The 26,968-nt window shown below is 49.7% G+C and overlaps 1 protein-coding gene and 1 long non-coding RNA gene across 3 annotated transcripts in view; one reads left to right on the top strand and one right to left on the bottom strand.

The window, feature by feature from the left end:
- LOC123286717 (uncharacterized) overlaps positions 1 to 10,313 on the bottom strand; it is a 105,975-nt gene extending 95,662 nt beyond the window's left edge. Inside the window, exons 1-2 of one of the 2 annotated variants that reach the window (XR_011506427.1) lie at positions 10,154 to 10,265; positions 2,465 to 2,552 (exon numbers count right to left, since the gene is read on the bottom strand). This is a non-coding gene — a long non-coding RNA (uncharacterized lncRNA). Of the gene's footprint in view, positions 1 to 2,464; positions 2,553 to 10,153 lie in introns of both variants that reach the window. The other variant, XR_011506428.1, reaches the window with a different exon arrangement.
- Positions 10,314 to 10,721: 408 nt separating this feature from the next.
- On the top strand, positions 10,722 to 26,186 carry ATP13A1 (ATPase 13A1). The gene is made up of 26 exons (XM_044772872.2): positions 10,722 to 11,149; positions 13,154 to 13,243; positions 13,349 to 13,539; positions 15,012 to 15,084; positions 15,307 to 15,462; positions 15,612 to 15,681; positions 15,761 to 15,867; positions 16,440 to 16,569; positions 16,695 to 16,750; positions 17,322 to 17,448; positions 17,526 to 17,663; positions 17,743 to 17,863; positions 18,241 to 18,398; positions 18,767 to 18,942; positions 19,016 to 19,126; positions 20,169 to 20,294; positions 21,123 to 21,231; positions 22,595 to 22,794; positions 22,875 to 22,971; positions 23,584 to 23,744; positions 23,814 to 23,928; positions 24,012 to 24,208; positions 25,085 to 25,227; positions 25,434 to 25,545; positions 25,631 to 25,774; positions 25,860 to 26,186. The coding sequence occupies exons 1-26, from the start codon at positions 10,763 to 10,765 to the stop codon at positions 25,968 to 25,970; spliced, it is 3,606 nt and encodes a 1,201-aa protein (XP_044628807.2). The 5' UTR covers positions 10,722 to 10,762; the 3' UTR covers positions 25,971 to 26,186.
- Positions 26,187 to 26,968: the final 782 nt, after the last annotated feature.

Genomic DNA, 26,968 nt, shown 5'->3' with positions numbered 1-26,968 from the left:
CAATAATAGTGGAGGACCTCAACACCCCACTTGCATCAATAGGTAGATCACCCAGACAAAAGGTTAACAGGGAAATAGTGGAACTAAGCAAAAAATTAGACCAGATGGATTTATAGATATATCCAAAACACTCCTCCCAAAAAAAGCAGAATACACATTCTTCTTAAGTGCACATGGAACATTCTAAAGATAGATCATCTACTGAGAAACAAGGTAAGCCTCAATAAATTTAAGATTGAAATCATATGAAGCATCCTTGCAACAAGAATGCTGTGCCACTGAAATCAACTACAAAAAAAAAGTTGGGAAAGTCAAATACATGGAGACTAAACAACATGCTACTGAATAACAAATGGATCATTGAGGAAACTAAAGTAGAAATCAAAAAATATCTGAAGATAAATGAAAATGAAAATACACCATATCAATTCATATAGGAGGCAGCAAAAGCAGTCCTAAGAGGGAAATTCATAGCAACACAGGCCCACCTTAACAAACAAGAAAAATCACAAATAAGCAATCTTAAACTACATATAAGAGAACTAGAAAAAGAACAAAGCCCAAAGTCAGCAGGAGGAGGCAAATAATAAAAATTAGAGAAGAAATAAATGAAATAGAGACCCAAAAAATGGTAGAAAGGATCAATGAAACTAAAAGCTGGTTCTTTGAGAAGATAAACAAAATTGACCAACTCTTAGCCAGGCTCACTAAGATAAAAAGAGAGAAGGCTCAAATAAGTAAAATTAGAAATGAAAAGGGAAAAATTACAATGGATACCACAGAAATACAACGGACTATAAGAGGATACTATGAAAAACTATATGCCAACAAATAGGACAATCTAGAAAAAGTGGATAAATTTTAGACTCATACAACATCCCAAAACTGAACTAAGAAGAAATAGAGAATCTGAATAGACCAATCACAAGTAAAGAGATTGAAACAGTAATCAAAAACCTCCCAAAACAAAAGCTGAAAACAATCTATCTGAGAACAGGAACAAGACAAGGATGCCCACTCTTATCAGTCTTATTCAACATAGTACTGGAGGTTTTGGCCAGAGCAATTAAGCAAGAAAAGGAAATAAAAGGTATCCAAATTGGTAATGAAGAAGTAAAACTTTCACTGTTTGCAGACAACATGACTTTATATATAGAAAACCCTAAAGAATGCATCAGAACTATTAGAAATAATCAACAACTACAGCAAAGTTGCAGGGTACAAAATCAACTTACAAAAATCAGTTGCATTTCTATACTATAACAATGAACTAACAGAAAGAGAAGTCAAGAATACAATCCCATTTACAATCACAACAAAAAGAATAAAATATTTAGGAATAAATTTAACCAAGGAGGTGAAAGACCTATACAAGGAAAACTGTAAGACATTATTGAAACAAATTGATTATGACATAAAGAAATGGAAAGATAGTCCATGTTCATGGACTGGAAGAATAAATATAATTAAAATGTCCATATTACCTAAAGCTATCTATAGATTCACTGCAATCCCAATCAGAATCCCAATGACATTCTTCAAGGAAACAGAACAAAGGATCCTAAAATTCATATGAAACAAGAAAAGACCCCAAATAGCTAAAGCAATTGACATTCTTCAAGGAAACAGAACATAGGATCCTAAAATTCATATGCAACAAGAAAAGACCCCAAATGGCTAAAGCAATCTTGAGAAAAAAGAACAAAGCTTGAGGCATCACAATCTCTGACTTTGATACTACAGAGCTATAGTAATCAAAACAGCATGGTACTGGTACAAAAACAGACACACAGATCAATGGAACAGAACTGAAAGTCCAGAAATAAAACCACAGATCTACACACAGCTAATCTTCGACAAAGGAGCCAAGAACATACAATGGAGAAAGGAAAGTCTCTTCAATAAACAGTACTGGGAAAACTGGATAGCCACATGCAGGGAGTAAAAGTAGAGCACTATCTTTCAGCATATACAAAAAATAACTCAAAACGGATTAAAGACCTGAAGGTAAAATGTGAAACCATAATTCGCCTAGAAGAAAATATAAGCAGTGCATTCTTTGACATCAGTCTTAGAAGGATCTTTTCAAACACCATGTCTACTCAGGCAAAGGAAACAAAAGGAGAAATAAACAAAGGGGACTATATCAGACTAAGGAGCTTCTGCAAAGCAAAGGAAACAATGAACAAAATGAAAAGACAACCCACCAACTAGGAGAAAATATTTGCAAATCATATATCAGACAAGAGGTTAATTTCCAAAATATATAAAGAACTCATACAACTCAACAAGAAAAAAACAAACAACCTGATCAAAGAATGGGCAGAGGATATGAACAGACATTTTTCCAAAGAAAAATGGCCAAGAGGCACATGAAAAGATGTTCAACATCAGTAATCATTAGGGAAATACAAATCAAAACTACGAGATATCACCTTACACCTATTAGAATGGCTATACTTACCATGACAAAAAACAACAAATGTTGGAGAGGATGTGGAGAGAAGGGAACCCTCAAAAACTGCTGGTGGAAATGCAAACTGGTGCAGCCACTATGGAAAACAATAAGGAGATTTCTCAAAAAATTAAAAATAGAAATATCACATGACCCAGCTATCCAACTACTGGGTATTTATCCAAAGGACAGGAAATCAACAATTCAAAGAGACTTACCCACCCCTACGTTCACCACAGCATTATTCACAATAGTCATGAGGTGGAAGCAACCCAAGTGCCCATCAACTGATGAATGGATAAAGAAGATGTGGTACATATACACAATGGAATACTACTCGGCCATAAAAAAAGACAAAATTGTCTCATTTGCAACAATATGGATGGACCTTGAAGGTATTAAGTTAAGTGAAATAAGCCAGATAGAGAAAGACAAACATGGTATGATTTCACTCATATATGGAAAATAAACAAACACATGGACAAACAGAACAGATAAGTGGTTGCCAGAGTGGAAGGGAGTTAGAGGGTGGGCATAAGCGATAAAGGGGCTCACATATATGGTGATGCCAAATAATAATGTACAACCAAAATTTCACAATGCTATAAACTATTACAATCTCAATAAAATAAAAAATAAATAATAAACAATGTCAGGCACTAAAGCTACAATCAGAAAGCTTAATGTCAGGCACTTACACCACACAGCGATAAGTGCCTACATTAAGAAAAAAGAAAGATCTCAAACAAACAACCTAACTTTACACCTCAAGGAACTAGTAAAAGAACAAACTAAGCCCAAATTAGCAGAAGGAAAAAAATAACAAAGATCACAGAAGAAATAAATGAAACAGAGAATAAAAAAGATAAACAAAACTAAGAGCTCTATTTTTGAAAACACAAACAAAACTGACAAATCTTAAGCTATACCTTCCAAGGAAAAAAGAGGATTCAAATAAATAAAACTATAAATGAAAGACATTACAACAGATACCACAGATATACAAAGGATCATTAGAGACTAGTATAAACTATAATACACCAACAAATTGAACAACCTAGTAGAAACAGATAAATTTCTAGGAACATACAACCTAAAAGGTCTGAATCAGGAGAAGTAGAAAATCTGAATAGACCTACGACAAGGAGTTTGAATCAGTACTCAAAAACCTTCCAACAAAGAAAACTCCAGGACCAGGTGGCTTCATAAGTGAATTCCACCAAACATTTAAAGAAAAACTAACACCAAGTCTTCTCAATTTTACCCAAAAGATTGAAGAGTAGGGAACACTCCCAAATTCATTTTACAAGGCCAGCATTGCCCCATTACTAAAGCTAGATAAGGACACTACAAAAAAGAAAATTATAGGCCAGTATTCCTAATGATTATAGATGTAAAATTTCTCAGCAAAATATTAGCAAACCAAATTCAACAGTACATTAGAAGGATCACACACCATGATCAAGCAAGATTCATCCTGGGATGCAAAGATGGTTCAAGATATGCAAATCACTACATGTGGTACACTATATTACAGGCCTATCTCAGAGATACTGTGGGTCCAGTATCAGACCACCACAATAAAGTGAATACTGCAACAGAGTGAGTCACATGAATTTTTTGGTTTCCCAACACGTATAAAAGTTTTGTTTACACTATATTGTAGTCTATTAAGTGTGCAATAGCAATATGCCTTTTAAAAAAAACATACATTTAATTAATTAATTAAATTCTTACTGCTAAAATTGCTAGTCATCATCTGACCCTTCAGCAGTCCAATCTTTTTACTGGTGGAGGGTCTTGTAAAAAACAATATCTGCAAAGTGCAATAAAGCAAGGTGCAACAAAACGAGGTATGCCTGGGGGGCCATCCTGGTGGCACAGCGGTTAAGTGTGAACGTTCTGCTTTGGCGGCCCGGGGTTCACCAGTTCAGATCCCGGGTGCAGACATGGTACCACTTGGCATGCCATGCTGTGGTAGGCGTCCCACATATAAAGTAGAAGATGGGCATGGATGTTAGCTCAGGGCCAGTCTTCCTCAGCAAAAAGAGGAGGATTGACAGCAGTTAGCTCAGGGCTAATCTTCCTCAAAAGAAAAAAAAAATGAGGCACACCTCTAATTGAATGAAATACAAAAATCATATGATCATCTCAATAGATGCAGAAAAGCATTTGACAAAATTCAACATACTTTCATGATAAAAGCTCTCCAAAACGTAGGTATAGAAAGAACATACGTCAACATAATAAAAGCCATATATAACAAACCCACAGCTAACAGCATACTCAGTGGTGAAAGGTCGAAAGTTTTCCCACTAAGATCAGGAACAAGACAAGAGGGCCTACCCTCACTACTTCTATTCAAATAGTGAAGTCCTAGCCAGAGGAATCAGGCATGAAAAAGAAATAACAGGGACATCCCAATGGTGTAGTGGTTAAGTTTGTGCACTCCGCTTCAGCAGCCCAGGGTTTGCAGGTTCGGATCCCAGGCGTGGACCTAGCACCACTCGTCAAACCATGCCATGGCAGCATGCCACATAAAATACAAGAAGGTTGGCACAGATGTTAGCTCAGCGACAACCTTCCTCAAGCAAAAAGAGGAAGATTGGCAACAGATGTTAGCTCAGGGCAATAAAGAAAGAAGGAATGAAAGAAAGGAAGGAAGGAAGGGAGGGAGGGAAGAATGGGAGGGAGGGAAGGGAGGGAAGGGAGGGAGGGAAGGGAGGGAGGGAGGAAGGAAGGAAGAGAAAGAAAGAAAGAAAGAGGCATCCAAATTCGAAAGGAAGATGTCAATTTGTCATGTTTGCTGATGATATGATCTTTTCATAGAAAATCCTAAAGACTCCACAAAAAAATTCAGTAAAGTTTCAGGACACAAAATCAACATACAAAATCAGTTGCATTTCTATACACCAATAGAGAACTATCTGAGAAAGAAATAAGGAACAATCCCATTCACAATAGCATCAAACACAATAAAACGCCTTAATTATAAATTTAACCAAGGAAGTGAAAGATCTATACACTGAAAACCATAACACATTGATAAGAGAAATTGAAGAAGACAAAAACAAATGGAAGGATATCCTGTGTTCACAGATCGGAAGAGTTAATATTGTTAAAATGTCATACTACCCAAAGCCATCTATAGATTCAGTGCAATCCCCAATGGTATTTTTCACAGAAATAGAAAAACAATCCTAAAACTTGTATGGAACCACAAAAGACTCCAAATAGCCAAGGCAATCTTGAGAAAAAACAAAGCTGGAGGCATCACACTTCCTGATTTAAAACTATCTTACAAAACTATAGTAATCGAAACAGTATAGTACTGGCATAAAAACAGACACAGACCAATGGAACAGAATCAAGAGCCCAGAAACAAACTCATGCATACGTGGTCAATTAATACTTGACAAGGGAGTCACGAATGGGGCAAGGATAGTCTCTTCAATAAACGGTGTTGGGAAATCCACACGGATATCCACATGCAAAAGAATGAGTTTGGACCCACTTCTTACACTACTCACAAAAATTAACTCGAAATGGATTAAGGACTTAAACATAAAACCTGAAACCATAAAAATTTTAGAAGAAAACATAGATAATATGCTCCTTGACATTGGTCTTGGCAGTGATTTCCTGAATATGACACCAAAGCATAAGCAACAAAAGCAAAAATTAATAAGTGGGACTACACCAAACTAAAAAGCTTCTGTACAGCAAAAGAAACCATCAACAAAATAAAAAGGCAACCTACAGAATGGGAGAAAATATTTGCAAACCATATGTATGATAAGGGGTTAATATCCAAAATATGAAAAGAACTCATACAACTCAATAGTAATAAAATGTAAACAATTCAATTAAAAAATGAGCAGAGGATCTGAACATTTTTCCAAAGAAGACATGAAAATGGCCAACAGGTAAACAAAAAGGTGCTCAACATCACTAATCATCAGGGAAATGCAAATCAAAATTAGAATGAGATAGCACCTCATACCTGCTAGAATGGCTATCATCAAAAAGACAAGACAGAATGGCTATAATTAACAAGACAGGAAACAATAAGTGTTGGAGAGGGTGTGGAGAGAAGGGAACCATCATACACTGTTGGTGGGAGTGCAAACTGGTGCAGCCACCATGGAAAACAGTATGGAGATTCCTCAGAAAATTAAGAATAGATCTACCATATGATCCAGCTATTCCACTGCTGGGTATTTTTACAAAGAACATGAAAACTCGAATGCATAAAGATACACGCACCCCTATGTTCACTGTAGCATTATTCACAAGAGCCAAGACTTGGAAGTAAACTAGGTGTCCATCAAGGGACGAACAGATAAAGAAGATGCGGTATGTATACACAATGGAATACTACTCAATCATAAGAAAGGATGAAATCCAGCCATTTGTGACAACATGGATGGACTTTGAAGGTATCATGCTAAGTGAAATAGAGGGAGAAAGTCAAATACCGTATGATCTCACTCATAAGTAGAAGACAAAAACAACGACAAACACACACATAGAAACAGAGATTGGATTGGTGATTACTGGAGGGGAAGGGAGAAGGGAGTAGGGTGAAAGGGGTGGCTAGGCACATGTGTGTGGTGATGGAAGGTAATTAATCTTTGGGTGGTGAACATGATGTAATCTACACAGAAATCAAAAATATATAATGATGTACACCTGAAATTTATATAATGTTATAAGCCAATGTTACCGCAATGAAAAATTAAATAAATAAATAAAAAGGCAAGAGATAGGAAATGCTGGTGAGCATGTGGAGAAAATTGAACCCTTGCACTCTGTTGGTGGGAATGTAAATTGGTACAGTCACTATGGGAAACAGTATGGAGGTTCCTCAAAAAATTAAAAATAAAACTAGCATATGATCCAGCAATCATACTTTTGGTTATATATCCAAAGCAAAAGAAATCACTATCTCTAAGGAAATGAAATGAGTATCTTAAAGAGATGTCTGCACTCCCATGTTTACTGCAGCATTATTCACAATAGCCAAGACATTGAAACAACCTAAATGTTCATCTACCAATGAACAAATAAAGAAAATGTGAGATGAGGATGGATGGATAGATAGATAGATAGATGGATGACAGATTTACAGCCATATGAAAGAAGGAAATCCTGCCATTTGTGAAAACATGATGGACTTTGAGGGCATTATGCTTAGTGAAAGAAGTCAGACACAGAAAGACAAACACTATGTGACCGCACTTACATGCGAAATCTAAAAACATGGAACTCATAGAGAGCAGAAGGGGGTTGCCACGAACTGAGGGGTGAGATAAATAGAGACATGTTGGTCAAAGGTTACAAAGGTCCTGGGGATGTAATGTACAGCACGGTGACTGCAATTAGTAATACCGTTTCGTATACTTGAAGTTTGCTAAGAGAGTAGATCTTAAACATTCTCACCACAAAAAAAGGTAACTATGTGAGGTGATGGAGGTGTTAACTAACTTTCCTGTGGTAATCATTACACAATACACACGTGTATTAAATCATCATGTTGTACACCTTAAACTTACACAATGTTATATGTCAATTATATCTCAATAAAACTGGAAAACATGAATTAAAAAAAGGAAGGAAAGAAAGAAATGTATGTTATCATGTCACCATTAAAAAATTAAAAACCCGCACAAGGATGTTTATAGCAGCTTTATTCATAATTGCCAAAACTTGAAAGCAACCAAGATGTCCTTCAGTAGGTGAATGGAAAAATAAACTGTGGTACATTCAGATAACAGAATATTATTTGGTGCTAAAAAGAAATGAGCTATCAAGCCATGAAAAGACACAGAGGAACCTTAAATGCATTGCTAAGTGAAGGAAGCCAATCTGAAATGGCTACATACTGTATGATTCCAACTGTATGATACGCTGGAAAAGGCAATGCTATGGAGATTGTAAAAAGATCAGTGGTTGCCAGGGGTTGGGGGCAGGAAGAGCACAGAGGATTTTTAGGGCAGTAAAACTACTCTGTTTGAGACCATAATAATGGATACATGTCATTATTTATCTGTCCAAACCCACAGAATGTACAATACCAAGAGTGACCCAGGGGTGAACTACAGACAATGACTTGGTTTGTTTTTTGGGGTTTTCTTTTTTTGGTAACAATGTACCACTCTGGCGGGAGAAGCTGATAACCAGGGAGGGTATAAATGCATGGGGGCAGGAGATATATAGGAAATCACTGTACTTTTCTCTCACTGCACTTTTGCTTGAACCTAAAACTACTCTAATACAAGAGTTTTTTTAAGTTGGCCGGCCATAAAATCATATTTTCAAAGTGTGAGAAAAGAAAAATGCCCTCCTCTAATTTGGCATTGAAGATTCAAATGGAGAAAACAATTACAGTCAAGCAGAAATTGACATGCTGTTTCTCCAAAACTCTTTGGTGATCTTTGAAGAGGCCATAAGGAGGCCAGACAAGGATGAACTAACTGCCCCTAAACTGTTTGAAGTTATGACAAAAACTCATACCATGAAAAATGACTCCTGTTTTAAAATAAGACTGCTTCTGAATTCAAAATGTCACCAGAAAGGGGCAGTCAAATTAAACAGTATGTTCTCAGTTTCTTGCCTAAAAATGTAACTATTTGTAATTCAACTTTGATTTCACAACTTCAAATTACCTCTATGTTTTAAAACCATTGTCCTTGAAAAAGGGAGGTTTAACTTATGATGACATCCAATGTGCTTCACAGTGTTCAAAAATAATGAACATTTTGGACACATTTTGGCATATGATGAATTTATAGATGCAAAGACCTGATTGACAAATAGCTGGTCTGCAAAACAAATCTAATTTGGAGAGCTAGAAATTAATTCCTACAAGTCAAAAAAGCCTGTTGTTACTAGTAAGTAAAATCCATACTGAAAGCTTCTAGTTGAGAGGATATTTAGCTTGGAATGACACCAAGAATCAGAGTAATTGTGGGCTTGATAATTACTTGATAAATGCTCCTTTGAGTTAGTTTTATCATTTCATAAAAGAAAAGGATGTCCTAAAGGTTGCAGTCCCTTCAGAGAAGTATTATTGGAAAAGAAAACTGTAAATAAAAATATCCTACTGTGTAATGGGACAGAAAGCAATGTCATCGTCATTTTTATTATAGTATATCTAAGTCCTATTGCATTTATGTTCTCCTTTTTCAAAGTCTTACTTATGTATCTTAAGAATATGCAACAATATAGCCTACAAAATTCAAATATCCAATAAAAAGTTTAAAAATTAGTTCAAATTGCTGAGTCAAAAAACAAAGAAACAGGGGCTGGCCCCGTGGCCGAGTGGTTAAGTTCGCGCGCTCCGCTGCAGGCGGCCCAGTGTTTCGTTGGTTCGAATCCTGGGCATGGACATGGCACTGCTCATCAAACCACGCTGAGGCGGCGTCCCACATGCCACAACTAAAAGGACCCACAATGAAGAATACACAACTATGAACTGGGAGGCTTTGGGGAGAAAAAGGAAAAAAATAAAATCTTTTAAAAAAAAAAAACAAAGAAACAAAAATGTACTATATACAATACACATTGCTACTGTTTTGTTCAAACAGCATTTATGTAACAAAAAAGTAAATAGCACAAAATAATATCTCATTTCAAATAAACACCACTTTTCCATATTTTTATGTTAAAGTAGCACTTTGGGTGCGTAATTATTACCTATTACATGATGGCTCTCGTCCAATGAGGCTGTGTCCCATGTTGGCTCTCTAAGCCAGCCAGCACAGCCGCCTGCCCAGGACCCCGCAGGAAGCGCTTCCCCGGCCGGCGGAGAACCACCCAGAAACCACCGCCCCCCGCCCCTCCCAAGCCCCCAGGCAAGCCCCGCCCCTTGGGCGTGCCCAGGCCTCGGCCCCTGAAAGCGGGCGCTTCCCTGATTGGCCCCGCCTCCGCAGAGTCCAGGCTCCGCCCCTGTGACCCAGACAGCCGGATGTGTTCTCGGAGGAGGGCTCACCTCTTCCGGTTCAGTTTGTCGTGGTGGCGCCCCGTCCGCCTTGTCTCGCCTTTTCCGGTCTCAGTCGGCGGTGGCTATGCGGAAGGCCACCTGAGTCCTTTCAAGCCCTCTCTGTCATGGCGGCCTCCTGCCTCTCCTTCCGGCCACAGCCTGTCATGGCGGCGCCCTGAGTAGCCACTTCCGGACTAAGCCCCTTACGTTACCCTGGCTCTTCCCATTCCCGGCTGCCACAGCGGCGCCCAGGGCTCACCGGAAGTAAAACCTCGGAAGTGAGGCGGTGCCTCTGCCCGGAAGCGAGCGCGGCGCTGGGAAAGATGGCGGCGGCAGCGGCGGCGGCGGCGGGCAACGCGGTGTCTTGTGGGGCCCGGCCCGGCGGGCAGCCCAAGCCCGGGCCGCAGCCGCGTACGCTCCTTGCCGCCGGGCCAGCGCTGATAGCGAGCGGCGACGAGCTGGTGGCCGCCGTGTGGCCGTATCGGCGGCTGGCGGTGCTGCGGCGCCTCACGGTGCTGCCGTTCGCGGGGTTGCTCTACCCGGCCTGGCTGGGCGCCGCGGCCGCCGGCTGCTGGGGCTGGGGCAACAGCTGGGCGCAGGTCCCTGAGGCTGCGCTGCTCGTGCTTGCCTCTATCTGCCTCGCGCACGCGCTCACTGTCCTCTCGGGGCATTGGTCCGTGCACGCGCACTGCGCGCTCACCTGCACTCCGGTAAGTGCACGGGCACGAGCCGGGCCTCGCCGCGAATCGCAGCACGGCGTTCGGGTTGGTTCTGGGCTCGGCCCGGGCCCAGCATCTACTGGGCTTGGGTTCCCAGGGGCGTCCTCTGCGCTTCTGCGCTGGCTAAATCCTGGACCCACTGCTGACTTGCTGTGCGACCTGGCGTGGTCTGACACTCTTCCCTCCTCTGGAATTTCCCCCTGGTGTAGTCATTTAGATCCATAAGGTAATACCCATAGGAAGGTTAACGTGGGGCTTGGCGTATGGCGCTGTTTGATAGAGCTTGTTAATGCCAGCTTCCATAATAGCGAGTACTGGGTTGTTTCTCCTGGAAACACTCCTGCTTTGTTTTTCTTCTGTGTCTTACCTTGGTTTTTAAAGTGGGAGACCAGACCTGCAGGGTGGGTTTCCCTGTCTGTGAAGCTTGGTTTGAGAACTCTGCTGTCCAGTGCTCAGAAGCCCTCGGGTAGTACAACCCAAACGAGCTTGGAATGCAGTTAATCGCAGTGTTTAAGAGAAGCAGGAGCTATTTGTTAGCAAGTGACTTATGGCAGGGTTGGAGTCAGGAATGCTGAGGTCAACCTGCAGCCAGCCTCCCCTCTGATCCCAGACCTGTGTTTGCTGAAAGAAGAGGGAAAGGGAACAGCACCAAGGGCTGCAGAGAGAGACAGAACAGCCCCCCCGCCACACTCCCTTATCCCAGGGGACCGGTTCAAACTTCTGAGCTTGGTGGCTTCAAGTCAGTACAGTGAGAGACCCTAGTGAGGGACAAAAAAATGAAGGGGAGTTGAAGAGAGTGTGACATCCCCCAAACTCTCAGCTGTGTTTTGGCCTGCACCTAAAAAGTGTGACTGTTAACTTCCTCTCCAGGGATGGAGAACAAGGAGGAGCTAAGCAGCTGTGGGGTTAGGATAGGCAGATCTGAGTTTGCTTCAGAGCTCTCAGGGTGCGCTGCTCTCTGGGTTTCAATTTCCTCTTGTGTAAGTGAGAACCATAGTGCCTACCTTAGGGTACCATCGTGAGAAGAAATAGATGACATTTGCAAAGCACCTGGCATGGGGCTGCCCCATGTAGCACTTTGCACTTTTCTTCTATGAAGTCACCAGAGTTCCTAGATATGTCTTCTGTTGTTATTTTCTGCCGGCTTTAGTGGCCCATAGACTCCCCAAGGGGTGGGGCCTTGTTTCTTGGGGTCACCATGGTAGCCCCCCTACCCCAAACACACACGTCACAGGGTCTGCCAGAGAGTGGTGGATGGATACAGCTCAGGACTGAAGGAGTGCTAACAGAGCCCCATTCCATGCCTCCGTGTCTTAGGTGCTGAGGAAACAGCAGTAAACAAAACAGACAAAACCCTTCACCTTCGTGGTATTGGTGGGGGGGATAGAACTTGTCCTCAGCTGACGATGCTAAAGAGGGAGAGAATCAGGACGAGGATAGGAATGTCATGAGGGAACTTTAGATGGAGCAGCCAGGGAAGGCCTCCTGAGAAGGTGACATCTGAGCAAAGGCCTGAAGCTGGTTGTATGAGTAAGTACTCCAGGCAGAGAAAACAGCTCGTGCCAAGGCCCTTAGTCAAGGCATGGACAAGCCTCAAGCCTCATCATTCCTAATCCCTTGAGGATACAGCCTGAAGGGGGATGGGAGGGCAGGAAGCAGCAGGCCAGGTAGGCTGTCACAGAGCTTGTCTCACGTGGATTGAGGGCACACCTCTTGCCAGGTGGCATTCTTCCTGTTTGAGTTCCTGTCATCTTCAGCAGAGTCTTCGGTGTTGGTTGCTGTCCATGACCCCAGTTTTATGATACGGGACCAAAGGTGTGGCAAGGTGTTGTTCTTTGTCCAAGTGACAGACTAGGGAGTGGCCAAGCCAGCACTTGGAGCCCAGTGGCATGTTCTGGAACATGTGCACAGAGCTGCTGTACCTGCAGCCTCCCCAGTGAGGGCTGTGGAGCTGGGGGTTAAGAAGGGCTCAGCACAGCGCTTTGCCTCTTGCAGGAGTATGACCCCAGCAAAGTGACCTTCGTGAAGGTGGTGCCAACCCCCAACAATGGCTCCACTGAGCTTGTGGCCCTGCATCGCAATGAGGTAGGGACTGCCTGCGAGGCTGCCCTAGCATGGCTTGGGTGGGATTCCCAGGCGCTGACACGCCCAGATCAGGGGCCTGTGCCACAGACACATGTTCTCCCACAGGGCGAAGATGGGCAGGAGGTGCTGTCCTTTGAATTCCAGAAAATAAAGTATTCCTACGACGCTCTAGAAAAGAAGCGGTTCCTCCCAGTGGCCTTTCCCGTGGGAAATGCTTTCTCATACTACCAGAGCAACAGAGGGTTCCAGGAGGACTCGGAGATCCGCGCAGCCGAGAAGAAGTTTGGGAGCAACAAGTGAGTCCCCATGTCCCCATGCATTGCCCCTGCTGGCAGAAATTGGGCTCTGCCCATGGTTACATTCTAGCTGCCTGGCCATGCTCCCAAGTCTGGGTGCCTGCGAAGGAGGACGGAAGAGTCCACCTTTTCAGCAAAACCTCCTACATGAAGGTGGCCAGCACCCTCTGAGAAACCTGCTCTAGTCTAGTGTACCCTGCACTTACCTGTGACAAGACTCCTGGAGGGCCCGCAGGCGAGAGCGCTTCCCCATGGCAGGGGCATCTCTTGGTGGGAGCCTGGCCTGTGGCCCACAAGGCTTGACTGCTGTTCCTTATCTCGTTATTATTTAGTTCTCCTCTTTGTTTTGAATTTTTTCATTAAGCGTAAGTTTTCGATGTTTTCCCCGTCCATATCCTTGCACTTCAGGAATGGTGATAAAACGATGTCAGCAAGCAGAAAAGTTCTCAGTTGTACCGTGTGGAATGGCAGATGCTCTGTACGAGCTTTCTGCTTTAATCACCAAAACCACCCATGCTGACATGTGGCTGAGAGGGGACAGAGCTGGGCTCTAGAGCCCCTGTCCTGGCCACCATGACAATCATCCTCAACCAAAAATCCTCAAAACCTCTAGGGAACCTTTCCTGGTTTAATTGCTGTTCAGAGAACTACAAACATGTTTATCACAACTATCGATCTACTATGAAGATGTTTAAGAAGCATTTACCATCCCCCCCACCCAGGTCAACCACAGTGGCAGCCTGGCACATTCCCTTTCATACCATCCCTACTCATGCAGATGTGCCCGACGCAATACAGGATGAGGCTCGATTGTTGTTTGTTCACAGTGGGGCCCCTTATTTTCTCACATCCCATGTCCAGGACATCCCTCCACTTCAAGGGCAGCGTGACGGTGGCCCTAGTTGTTCTGGCCGGTCACCTGGCCACATGGGCCCACTATACAGTGTCATAGAACATACCTTAGGCCTAGTTCTTCATATTCCAGGGCTTTTATTCAGGGAGTTTTTAGCAAATAGCGGCTCCAGACCTCCCCTCTCCAAAGTGGAGTGAGACTCAGGCACCATATTTTAGGCCCCAGGGGACTCCCTGGCACCCAGCTGCTGGCCGCCTCTGTGCAGCTTCAGGGCTCCTGTCCCACAGTCAGACATTCACTCTCCAGTTGCCTTGTCGCCCGACCAGATGGGTTCTTGTCTCGCATCAGCCCCGCTTGGGTGGATGGCTGCCTGAAGAGCCTGTTGCTGATTCAGAAACTTCATCTGGGTTCTGTGGAGCACAAGGCTGGGAGTGGGCAGCATGTCTACCCCGGTACCTTGGGAACCAGGAAAGCCATATTTGAGTGGAGCGTCCTGTCTAGAGGCTTCCTGGAGCACCTCATTTCCCAGGGAGGCCTGCAGTGCCCCCAGGTAGCGGTGTCAGAGTGGGGCCTCCACGGTCTCCACCACGAGTAGAGAACAGGATCTGGTCTCTTGTAGGGCTGAGATGGTGGTGCCCGACTTCTCGGAGCTGTTCAAGGAGAGAGCCACAGCACCATTCTTTGTGTTCCAGGTAAAGCAGCAGCTCTGGCCCTTTTCCTCACCCTGTTCCTTAGTGCTTTCACAGCCAAAGCAACCCGTATCCACTTCTAAACCCAAAAACCTTTCCCTCCCCTCGTGGGTCCAAGCCCATGGATGGAATCTTGGTGTGCCATCCCAGCCTCTGCAGGGGTATATATGGCATTCCCATGGACAGATGGGTGGGTGCAGGGACAGACTGGCCCATGTCCCACAGGTGTTCTGCGTGGGGCTCTGGTGTCTGGACGAATACTGGTACTACAGCGTCTTCACACTCTCCATGCTGGTGGCTTTTGAGGCCTCTCTGGTGCAGCAGCAGATGCGTAACATGTCAGAGATCCGGAAGATGGGCAATAAGCCTCACATGATCCAGGTGTGGCCAGCAGGGAGACTGAATGGGGAGGGCTCCTGTTGGTCTTGGGGCAGGCACAGGGCAGAAGCAGGGTGCTGTCAGCTCTGGGGATGTCCCCACACCATGTGCGCCTGAACACCCAGAGCTGATGACACCTTGCTCTCACCCAGGTTTACCGAAGCCGCAAGTGGAGGCCCGTCGCCAGCGACGAGATTGTTCCCGGGGACATCGTCTCCATCGGTGAGACTCAGTTCTACTCTGTCCCAGTGGGAGCCCCTGGCTTGGGCTTCTGTCCAACCCTCCTGCCCCTGCCCTGCAGGCCGCTCCCCACAGGAGAACCTGGTACCGTGTGATGTGCTCCTGCTGCGGGGCCGCTGCATTGTGGACGAGGCCATGCTCACAGGGGAGTCAGTGCCACAGATGAAGGTGCTTGGGGGTTCGGGGGTGTCCTTAGTCTATTCACACACGTTGCTGTCCCATTCACAGAGGAGGAAACAGGCCAGGAGAGGGCTGATGGCTGGGCCGGGATCCCACCCAGGCACAGATGGCGGAGGGTGGAGCCCCTGGCCCCAGAGGCTGTAGGAGGCAAAGTGGGTGCAGCATCTCGATGGAGCTGCTGAGTTTCCTGCCAGTCAGAAGCCTAGGCAAAGGGCAGCTGGGTGGCAATGGAGAGAGGGAAGGAGATAAGAGGCCAAGAGCATCAGGGGAATGGCCAGGCACCCTGGGGTGTCAGACTGAGGTGAGCTGAGAAACGGGGAGGGTGTGAATCCTGGGTGTGGCCAGGTGTGGAGTCACGGGAGTCGTCACTGCACATGCAGGTAGAGCACACAAGGCAGAGGCACCTGTACCTGGCGAGATGCACTGGGTTGGACGGGGAGCTCTATGAGGGTCAGGTGAGCTCCTCCCAGACCCAGGGTCTAGCTCTCCAGAGTCTAGGGACAGAGGAGGAAGCTGAGGTGGGACCGGCATCAGCTTTACCATACTACTTTCCTCCCCAGGAGCCCATTGAAGATCTCAGCCCCAACCGAGTGCTGGACCTCCAGGCTGACTCCCGGCTCCACGTCATCTTCGGGGGCACCAAGGTGGTGCAGCACATTCCCCCACAGAAGGCCACCACAGGCCTGAAGCGTAGGTGCCTTAGGGCATCTGGGGGTGTCTTGGCCTTGCCACCCCCACTATCCCCATGTGTGCTTGCCCATGAGGGAATCGGGATAAGCAGACACGAGTGACACTGTCTCTACTTGTCTCCCCAGCGGTTGACAACGGGTGCGTGGCCTACGTCCTGAGGACTGGATTCAACACATCCCAGGTATGGTGCCTTACCCGGTTCTGGAGACGGTGGGCCCAAGGTGGGTGGTGGACAGTTGAGACGGAGGCCCTTTCAGACCCCAGAACGTCCACCCCACAGGCTCGTTCTGACAGCAGGTCTGGGGATGAGGGCCAGGGTGCAGAGGTAAGCCCCAGGCCAAGCTCGTTCTCCCAAGCTGAGGTGCTAGTAGTGAGCACAGACAGCATATGGGCTATTACCACACACTTTGGGGTGTGAACAGAGTCTTCACTGTAAACTCTTCACTAAAGCAGGCTGAGGACTACCTGATGGAACTGATAATCAAATTTCCTTCCAGAAAGCTCGTCTCATATCTCACCCACTTCTTTCCCTGACCCGCAGGCCTCAGCTGCTGGTCTCCATAGCTCCGTAGCTCTTGGCTGAGTGGCAGCTGCCCACGTAGCTGTGTGGTCCCTGAGACAGCTGCGTCATTGGCTACAGGGCTCACTTGTGGGCATAGGGCAGGCATTCCCCATCAGCAGAGGGAGAAACTGGCCCTTGTTCTCAGGCTGCCACCCCCGTAAGAAAAATCTCTGTTCCTCCATCTCTCTAGGGCAAGCTGCTGCGCACCATCCTATTTGGGGTCAAGAGGGTTACTGCAAACAACCTAGAAACCTTCATCTTCATCCTCTTTCTCCTGGTCTTTGCCATCGCAGCAGCCGCCTATGTGTGGATTGAAGGTGAGCGCCATGGCCCCCCCCACCTGTCTGCTGGCCCTACACCCACGGCCCCAGGCTGGCAAGCCCTGTCTCTACAGGTACTAAGGACCCCAGCCGGAACCGCTACAAGCTGTTTCTGGAATGCACGCTGATTCTCACCTCAGTTGTGCCCCCTGAGCTGCCCATCGAGCTGTCTCTGGCCGTCAACACCTCCCTCATCGCCCTGGCTAAGCTCTGTGAGTCTCTGGGACAGGGCCGGGGTGCCAAGCAGGCTGGGGCCTGGTGGGACCCCTGACCCTGGCTCCCACCTCGCAGACATGTACTGCACAGAGCCCTTCCGGATCCCCTTTGCCGGCAAGGTGGAAGTGTGTTGCTTCGATAAGACGGGGACCTTGACCAGTGACAGCCTGGTGGTGCGAGGCGTGGCTGGGCTCAGGTGAGCATTGGGGGCCTGGGCCACAAGGCGCTCAGCAGAGGGTGTTCTGGAAGCTCAGAGGACACACAGCTGCCCAGCCCAATCCCCTGAAGTGAGGGCCTATTTGAAGTCCAATCTGGAGGGCTCCCCATGCAGTCCTCAGTGTGAGTGACAGAGGCATGGGGGCTCAGCTTGGGCCCCAAGCAGCTGCATGAATTCTAGGGGCATCTGTGAGATGGACATAGGTGTCACAAGGACCAAGACAACACTCCCCCCAGCCCCACATAGTGACTGGCACAGAGTTTGGGGGCTCCTCTGTCATCCTGGCTGGCAATTCCCAGGGGTCCCTCCACTTGGCTCGCCTCCACCCTATAACCAATTATTTCCCATCCTTGCAGAGATGGGAAGGAGGTGACCCCTGTGTCCAACATCCCTGTAGAAACACACCGAGCCCTGGCCTCATGCCACTCCCTTATGCAGCTGGACGATGGCACCCTTGTGGGTGACCCCCTGGAGAAGGCTATGCTGACAGCCGTAGACTGGACACTGACCAAAGGTGAGGGGCTGGAGCCTCAGGCCCAGTGCAGACACACCGCCAGCTCTTGTACCCCCTCCCAGGAGGGCCTCACCTCTCAGAGACACCTGTGTGTCCAACTCAGCAGCAGGCGGGTGGGCACAGGCTCAGCTCTGACCTGGGACAGGCCATGCCTTTGTGTGTCTCCCTGGGTTGGAGCCCACTCCACCTGAAGGCTCGGGGCAGGGGTTTCCAAGCCAAGGTCTCGCAGCTCTGACCCCTCCTGGAGCCAGGAGCCCCCTCAGACTCCGGGCCTGGGGCTGGGGGAGGAAGAGGGTGGAGAGGGCAGGGGGGGCTTGGCTGCCTCTTTGGAGCGAAGGCCCTCAGGACTCGTACTTATTTGTTTCCAGATGAGAAAGTATTCCCCCGAAGTATTAAAACTCAGGGGCTGAAAATTCACCAGCGCTTTCATTTTGCCAGTGCCCTAAAGCGAATGTCCGTGCTCGCCTCCTACGAGAAGCTCGGTTCCACCGACCTCTGCTACATCGCGACTGTGAAGGGGGCCCCTGAAACCCTGCACTCCATGGTGAGCTGGCCGCAGCCCAGGGAAGGGAGGTGGGCACAGAGCAGTCAGTGACATCCCCCTGCGTTCTCTGCAGTTCTCCCAGTGCCCACCCGACTACCATCACATCCACACGGAGATTTCCCGGGAAGGAGCCCGCGTCCTGGCGCTGGGGTACAAGGAGCTGGGGCACCTCACTCACCAGCAGGTAAGGGCCCAAGTTCCCTACTTGCTGCCCTGCCAGCCCCTCGGCTCTATCGCCTCCTGTCACCCGCAGTGCTGCGTGAGTGGACGTGATTTCATCTTCATCTTGGCCTCTACCTTTGGAGGCCCTGAGTGGCGCTCAGTCCTCAGTCCCTTCTCTGCTTCACGCCGCGCCCCTCATCGGACCCCATCCCATCCTGGCACCTCCTACAGAGCCTTCTCCCAGCCTCCTACCTCTTCACCCTTGGATCCTTACACAGGAGGCATCTTGGATTTCCCAGCTCTGGCCCAGCTCCACCCTTGCCCTGCCCAACCACCTGGTCACCACATTGTCTTGGGCATCCCTGGCTCTCGCTCACACCCCACTTCCCACTACCAGCTCTCCTCCCATCTCCACTACCAATGCTGCTCCTTCACCTGCTCTCCTCTCAGTCCTCATCCAGTCTACTTGCACCCAGAGGGTGCGAGATTTCTTCCAGAAAAAACGACAGGTCACCACCCTGTTTTCAGAGCCCAGGTTGAGGCTTACAGCCCTGCCCGTTCCTGAAAGTGGTCACAGCCCCTCTCAGAGTCAGCCCACTCAGTGCTGGCCCCCGACCCTTTCTGCCTCATTCCCCTACCTTCATCTCTCCTCAGGCACTCAGCATTCAGATCTCTGTGATTTGCTTTATTACACGTCTCCTCCAGTAGAAGACAAGCTCCGTGAGGGCAGGGAGTTTTGGGTTTCTGATGTGAAGCAGAGGATGAGCGTCTGCTCAGTGGTTAACAAAGGAGAGTCTCGACCTTATCATCTCAGAAGCTGAGCCACAGGGGCTCCATGCTGTGCTGTTGTCAGTGTCAGCGAGTAGAGACACCATCCGGGGGCTAGGACCACTCAGCCACTGCCAAGCCTCTGGCGCCAGGGTGCCTAGCGCCCTACCCCTGCCTCTTACCTTCTGTCCTCAAGTGTTCCTCCTGTGAGGACAGGGCCTTCCCTGACCTCCCCAACCCCAAGCATGGGAATGGGTGGGGACAGGTCGTGAGGGCAGCCCCACATCTATCCACAGGCCCGGGAGGTGAAGCGGGAGACCCTGGAGTGCAACCTCAAGTTCGTCGGCTTCATTGTGGTTTCCTGCCCACTCAAGGCCGACTCCAAGGCTGTGATCCGTGAGATCCAGAACGCATCCCACCGGGTATGGCTGCCAGACCCCTCCCCACTGGGCCCCAAGGGAGGCAGAGTGGTCACATCTCCTTACAGAGAGGGGGATGTGACATCAGGGGACAGTTCTATCCTCAGTGGTACAACCAGGCTTGGGTGTCCAGGTGTCAGCAGCAAGGACATCTTAGATTTTGGCCGAGTGCCATCATTGCTCAGGCGCTCACACTGCTCTGGGCCTGAGGATGCTCTGGGACCTGACCTGTGCCCACCCTCCTCACATCTCCTCCGACCCCTAGTGTTCCTGGGAGGTGAAGTCTATTCCCTGACTCTCTATCTCATCCTAGAGAGGAGAAAACTGAGGCTGCTTCAGGGGATGTGGAGGCAACACTGAGGCCACATCCATCTGTCTTGTGGTTTTGTGTTTTCTAGTTTGGGACTCAGGATGCAGTTTAGAGTCTGGGAGGTGAGCCATCTCAGAGGGTGGTGACATAATTAGTCCCCACCTGACCCTCAGCAGTCACAACCTGTCTTCCCGTCACTGGGCTCTAAGCCAGGAGGCCAGAGCCTATGTCCTTCCACCTGGGGAAGCTACCAAGCCAAGAGGATCCACGCCAAGGGTTGATTCTTAGATTGTATTGCAAATAGAGGCTATGGCCATTCTCAGGAAGGTACACATGTGTGTATTGTATGCATAAAACGCCCCAAGTAGGGGTGGATTGTGGTCCCTGGAAGCCCATTCCCTATAAGGGGGCCAGGACCTTTCTCTGTAGCTTTCTTTAAAAGGACTCGGACACACCAGGTCTCCAGGCTGCAGTAATAACTCACTGGGCCCTGCCCCACTGAGACTCCACCCTCTCCTCAGGTGGTCATGATCACAGGTGACAACCCGCTGACTGCCTGCCATGTGGCCCAGGAGCTGCACTTCATTGAAAAGGCACACACGCTGATCCTGCAGCCTCCCATGGAAAAAGGTGAGGCCCTGTGTGGCCAGGGGCTGAGCGGACCCTGAGTCCAAGGACAGCTCCCATCTGGCAGCTTGTCTGTATGCCAGGCCTGGGTGAACACGCCCCACCTCATCCAGCACCTGTGAGACAGCCCTGTCTTCTGGGCATACTTGGGCCCTCTGGCCAGAGCTCCAGACCCACATGCCCAGCAGCATGCAGGTGGTCATTGATTCCTGGATCACCAGCAACTTACAATCACAAGGTGGTTGGTTGTAGTCACATCTGCCCACGTTTCATATCCTCACACGCACCTCGGGCCTGGCAGGCTGCCTGTGTACAGCAAGGGCTCCTCTGCTGAGCGCAGGGCCTGCCAGTGCTCAGCATGGCCAGACCCCGGGCAGAGGGCTTGGTGCCTGTTACCATGTTGGTCCCTCTGGCCCTCAAGGGGGCCTTGCCATCCTCACACCACAAAGGAGGAAGCCGACTAGGTTAGCTGTTGGGCTCCTGCTTTATACACAAGGAAATGGAAGTGAATCTGCTGCCTGGGTCCCTTGGTGTCACCATGGATTTGAACCCAGGTGTCTTAACTCCAGAGCTCATGGCCACAGGCTGTTCCTGAGTGACCAAGAACTGATCACTCAGTGGGCTGCAAGTAGTGCCCTGGAGTCAAACCAATTGAGGGGCAAATCCAGCTGCTGCACATCCTCGCTGGTGGGGTGGGGTCTGTCAGACACCACGGGATGGCGCCCAGTGCAGTCTGCCTCAGGAGTGACATTCACCAGCTAGGACAGCTTCTGGAAGCTTCCAGCCCTTCCCCCAGTCTGCATTGCAGGTCCCAGCTGTCTGCCCTAGCCCACAGGTTGTGGGAAGGTGGCCCAAAGTGGCTGTCAGTACTGTTGACTGGCAAGCAAAGTTGCCCTAACAAAATGGCCACAACAAAAGCTAGGTGAAAGTTACTGTCCTATCGGGGAAGCCAGCCAGTGCCAGGAGGGCTAGTGGGCCCCCCTCAGCCATCCTTGGTGCTCAAGAGTCCCTGCCTGGGCCAGCCAGCCAGAAAGAGGAAGTAGATAGCAAGTGTCTGGCGTGAGGAAGTGACTCGGGGTGCCCTGGCCCTGGGTGAGCGGGGTTTTAAGCAGGCCCAAAGGCTGGGAGTTCATTAAGTGGGAGGCTTAGGGAAATGCCTGGCTTCTGAGGTCAGCTATCTGGGTTCGAATCTGGCTTGTTACATGGTCTCAGTGATTCAGGCCCTAGGTTCTTAAATCCGGGTTGGGAAAGATGAGGAAGAGTGGGGACCGAGACGGTCCTCCAGAGAGGAGAGACTCCGACTGGGTATTGGGGGTCCATCTGGGTGGCTGAACCCCATCTTGGACCCTGGGTACTGACCCTGCAGGTCGATCCTGTGAGTGGCACTCCATCGACGGCAGCGTTGTGCTACCCCTGGCCCAGGGCTCCCCAAAGTCACTGGCCCTGGAGCACGCACTGTGCCTCACTGGCGATGGCCTGGCACACCTGCAGGCTGAGGACCCCCAGCAGCTGCTTCGCCTCATCCCCCACGTGCAGGTGTTCGCCCGCGTGGCCCCCAAACAGAAGGTGAGTGCAGGGGATGACGGAGGTAGGCAGGGCCCTGGTGCTCCACGCAGCCCTCACTCAGCCCATCTCTGCCCATACAGGAGTTTGTCATCACCAGTCTGAAGGAGCTGGGCTACGTGACCCTCATGTGTGGGGATGGCACCAACGACGTGGGTGCTCTGAAGCATGCTGACGTGGGTGAGCCCCACGGGCTGGGGCCTTGTCCTTCCTTCACTGCTCTGCCAACACAGGCTTAGCATCAGAGACATGTCATCAAGCATGACCAGACAGTGAGGGGATGAGGCAGGGGCCCTTGGCGTTGGAGATCCAAGGGGGCTACAAAGGCAGGAAGGGACACAGGTGTCTGAGGAACAGTGCAGCCCGGGCCACCAGGGCTGGGGCAGCTGTGTGGAGCAGACCCGGCTTGGTTTGCTCAGGCGCTGCGTGGAGGCACTGAGGCCAGAGGCTGAGAGATGGGACAAGTCAGGGGACACAGTTGGAGCTGAAGCATTTGCTAAGGGTTCATACCCTCAGACAGATGCCAAATTGACGTTTAAAGACTAATGTAACAGTTTTAGTGCTTTGTAAATATTTATTTGATTTATTTATCGACTGTAGCATTTATGGAGTATTAGTTTGTAGAAGGTAAGATAGATGTTCTGAGGTTCATTGGGGAGGTTCAGCCACGAGGCCAGCAGCTCCACCTTGGCCTTGAGCAGACATCCTGCTCTGTGCTGGGCCTCAGCATAGGGCCAGCAGGCTCCCACTGGATCCTGACACAAACACACGCCCTGCCCCTGCCCCCCACAGGTGTGGCACTCCTGGCCAATGCCCCTGAGCGGGTTGTCGAGCGGCGGCGACGGCCCCGGGACAGCCCCATCTTGAGCAACAGCAGCAGTAGGGTCACCTCCAGGGTGGCCAGGCACAGGTCGGGGCTCCCAACCCCTGAGGAGCAGCCAACCTCCCAGCGGGTGAGTCATGGGACGGGGACACCAGCACCCCCTTGTGGCCAGGTCTCACCCCTGCCACCTGCTCCACAGGACCGCCTGAGCCAGGTGCTGCGGGACCTCGAGGACGAGAACACGCCCATCGTGAAGCTGGGGGATGCCAGCATCGCGGCACCCTTTACCTCCAAGCTTTCATCCATCCAATGCAGTGAGTCCTGCCACCCACCCCATCCCCCTGCCCACCCTTCCTGGCACCCAGGCCCACACCTACCCCCCCCACCCCCACCCCAGTCTGCCACGTGATCAAGCAGGGCCGCTGCACGCTGGTGACCACACTGCAGATGTTCAAGATTCTGGCACTCAACGCCCTCATCCTGGCATACAGTCAGAGTGTACTCTACCTGGAAGGCGTCAAGTTCAGCGACTTCCAGGCCACACTGCAGGGGCTGCTGCTGGCCGGCTGCTTCCTCTTCATTTCCCGCTCCAAGGTGGGCTGGGCCTCGAGACAAAGCAGGGGCTCTGCCCCAGCCCACGGGTATTCTCTGCCTCTGAGCCACAGTACCCACCCTGGAGGTGCTAAGAGGCTTCTCAGATTGATGGGTAGGGATGCTCAAGCCAGCCAGGGCAGGCTATTAGAGGTGCCACCATGTGTCATCCCTGCTCTTTATCACAGCAGCCCTTGGGGTGGGAACTATCGTCCCCACATTACAGATGGGAATGAGGAGGTAGGGCAGGTGCGCGCTGAGGCTCCGCCCAGTGACACAACTTGGGCCCTGGCACTGTCCATGGCCTGGGGTCTCAGGTGGGCCACACAGAGCCCCCAGGTGAGCTGGGGACAAATGGACAAACAATTATTAAGACCACTCAGAGAATGCAGTGCTGTGAAAAAAACAAAGCGGGTCCCAGGCTATGCGGGAGACCTAGGGGTTGGTTGGGGAAGCCTGTGTGATGCTGGCATTGAAGCCAATGTGTAAAGAACAAGGGAGTCAGCCAGGAACTAGGCAGAAGGTCACAGACAGACGTGGGTTGACTCAAAAAAGGCCTCAGTGGCTGGAGGGGGCAGGAGGTGGGCTGGGTTAACCATGGGCCCCCGAGAGGGCTTTGGGTTTGTTCTAGAGCAAGGGGAATGGGAAAGGGTGTGGATTTTAAGACCCTTGTGACTACTGTATGGAGTGTGGGCATCAAGCGAGGGTGGTGTGGCATCTGGGCTGAGGGGCTGCGGGGGTGAGCAGGTCTCTGAGGACCGGTGCTGACCGTGACCCCCAGGATTTGGAGACCCTCTCTGCACTTGGCCTGCTAGGAGGCAGAGTGGGCTGGGGGCCGCAGGGCAAGTCTGGGCCCTGACCCCTACCCTGCCACTGCAGCCCCTCAAGACCCTCTCCCGGGAGCGGCCCCTGCCCAACATCTTCAACCTGTACACCATCCTCACGGTTGTGCTTCAGTTTTGCGTGCACTTCCTGAGTCTCGTCTACCTGTACAGTGAGGCCCAGGCCCGGAGCCCTGAGAAGTGAGTGCTGCTCTGGCATGGGGACGGACAGGGTGCTCCCAGAGGAGGCGACGTCCCTGCGGTGGGAGGTGGCACGAGGACGTGCACACAGACATTGCCCTAGGGTAACCAGGGCCAGGCCAGCAGGGTCAGCCAGGCAGATCCCTGGCTCTGTGCAAGGGCAGCGGGAGCTACAGAGGGGCCCTGATCCCCACACATCCCTGTAGGCAGGAGCAATTTGTGGACCTGTACAAGGAGTTTGAGCCAAGCCTGGTCAACAGCACCGTGTACATCATGGCCATGGCCATGCAGATGGCCACCTTTGCCATCAACTACAAGGTGAGGCCCAGCTCCTACCTGAGCATGCTTTATTCACCTGCCTGGCCCTCATAACACTCAGCCATCCGTCCATCTGTCCCTGCAGGGCCCACCCTTCATGGAGAGCCTGCCTGAGAACAGGCCCCTAGTATGGAGCCTGGCCTTGTCACTCCTGGCCATTATCGGCCTGCTTCTTGGCTCCTCACCCGACTTCAACAGCCAGTTTGGCCTCGTGGACATCCCCGTAGAGGTGAGTGGCCCTGTGGACATGGCCCTGGGACTTGGCCTGGGCTCATCTGCAGGCACCTAGCTCATCATCACTCCCTGCCCTGCAGTTCAAGCTGGTCATCACCCAGGTCCTGCTCCTGGACTTCTGCCTGGCTTTCCTGGCCGACCGCATCCTGCAGTTCTTCCTGGGGACCCCAAAGCTGAAAGTGCCTTCGTGAGACGATGGTGCCACATTCACTGCCCATCCTGCTGCCACCAGGCAGGCCCTGTGAGGGCCCCAGGAGGGAACACTGCCCCCATGGCAAGGCTGACCCAGCCTTGCCTACCAAGACTGAGCTGGGACCCCGTACAACCACCTGTGTAGGTCTGGCTGGCAGAACCAGCCTTAGGCCGGCACCTTTGGTAAATAAAGCAGCATCCAATGATTTTAAGAAGCCAAGCCTCTGCCTCTGTTTGCACCACGCAAGGGGTTGTTGGGGGGCTGGGTAGTCACCGAGGAAGGTCCCAGCAGCCTCCCCATGGGCTGTGTGAGGTCATTAACCACACCATCTGGAATGCATTCAGCACTTGGACAGGCTAAGCTCCGAGCCCAGGGAGCTTTGCATATTTCCTAGTTTAACAAGCACTCCCATATTTCTGTGATTTCAGCTTCACATTTTAACATCAGGCACTGGAAGAAGTCTTAGGATCGATGGCATTTTTCTCTTTTTAATAATACACAAAATAATAGCATGTTTTCCTCTCAGAGTGCCTTAGATGAGACGGAGTTCAATCCACATCATTACAAATACTGGCTCAGGTCATACTCAGGTCTTGGCAGCCCGCAGGTGCCGTCGCCATCTCATGTCTTTGACCTGGCGGCCTGGCTGGGCCCTCGTACTGACGCTGTCCTTCCTGTTAAAGGGTTCTCACTAACAACTCAGGAATTGCAGAATACACAGCATGAGAGCTGAGAGTCACGGCCGGTGGGAGATTTGCCTTCTCACCAGGCAAAAATTTTAGGAAGCAAAGTTATAAACATGAAGTGTTTATTTCCAGCCAGAAATTCCACTGAGTGCAAGGTGTGGGGACATTTTTATAACTTTGATAAGCTGCATGTGACCACCTCAGACCAGGGGACCCAGGCCCAGGCTTCTAGACAATCTCCCCCTCCCTGCCAATCCACTTTGGGGAGTTCTTAACCATTTCCCACCCTTCCCCCTGTCTAGCTTCCCCA

This window comes from Equus asinus, chromosome 10 (genome assembly GCF_041296235.1).
Source record: "Equus asinus isolate D_3611 breed Donkey chromosome 10, EquAss-T2T_v2, whole genome shotgun sequence".
Taxonomy (NCBI): domain Eukaryota; kingdom Metazoa; phylum Chordata; class Mammalia; order Perissodactyla; family Equidae; genus Equus; species Equus asinus.
The sequence above is the reverse complement of the archived record's forward strand: the minus strand, read 5'-3'. Positions and strand labels throughout refer to the sequence as shown.

Coding starts and splice junctions, on each gene's coding strand:
- ATP13A1 (XM_044772872.2), top strand. CDS start 10,763: ATGGCGGCGGCAGCGGCGGCGGCGGCGGGCAACGCGGTGTCTTGTGGG. Junction 24,209..25,084: donor TCTTCATTTCCCGCTCCAAG/GTGGGCTGGGCC, acceptor CTGCCACTGCAG/CCCCTCAAGACCCTCTCCCG. Junction 25,546..25,630: donor CCTTTGCCATCAACTACAAG/GTGAGGCCCAGC, acceptor CTGTCCCTGCAG/GGCCCACCCTTCATGGAGAG.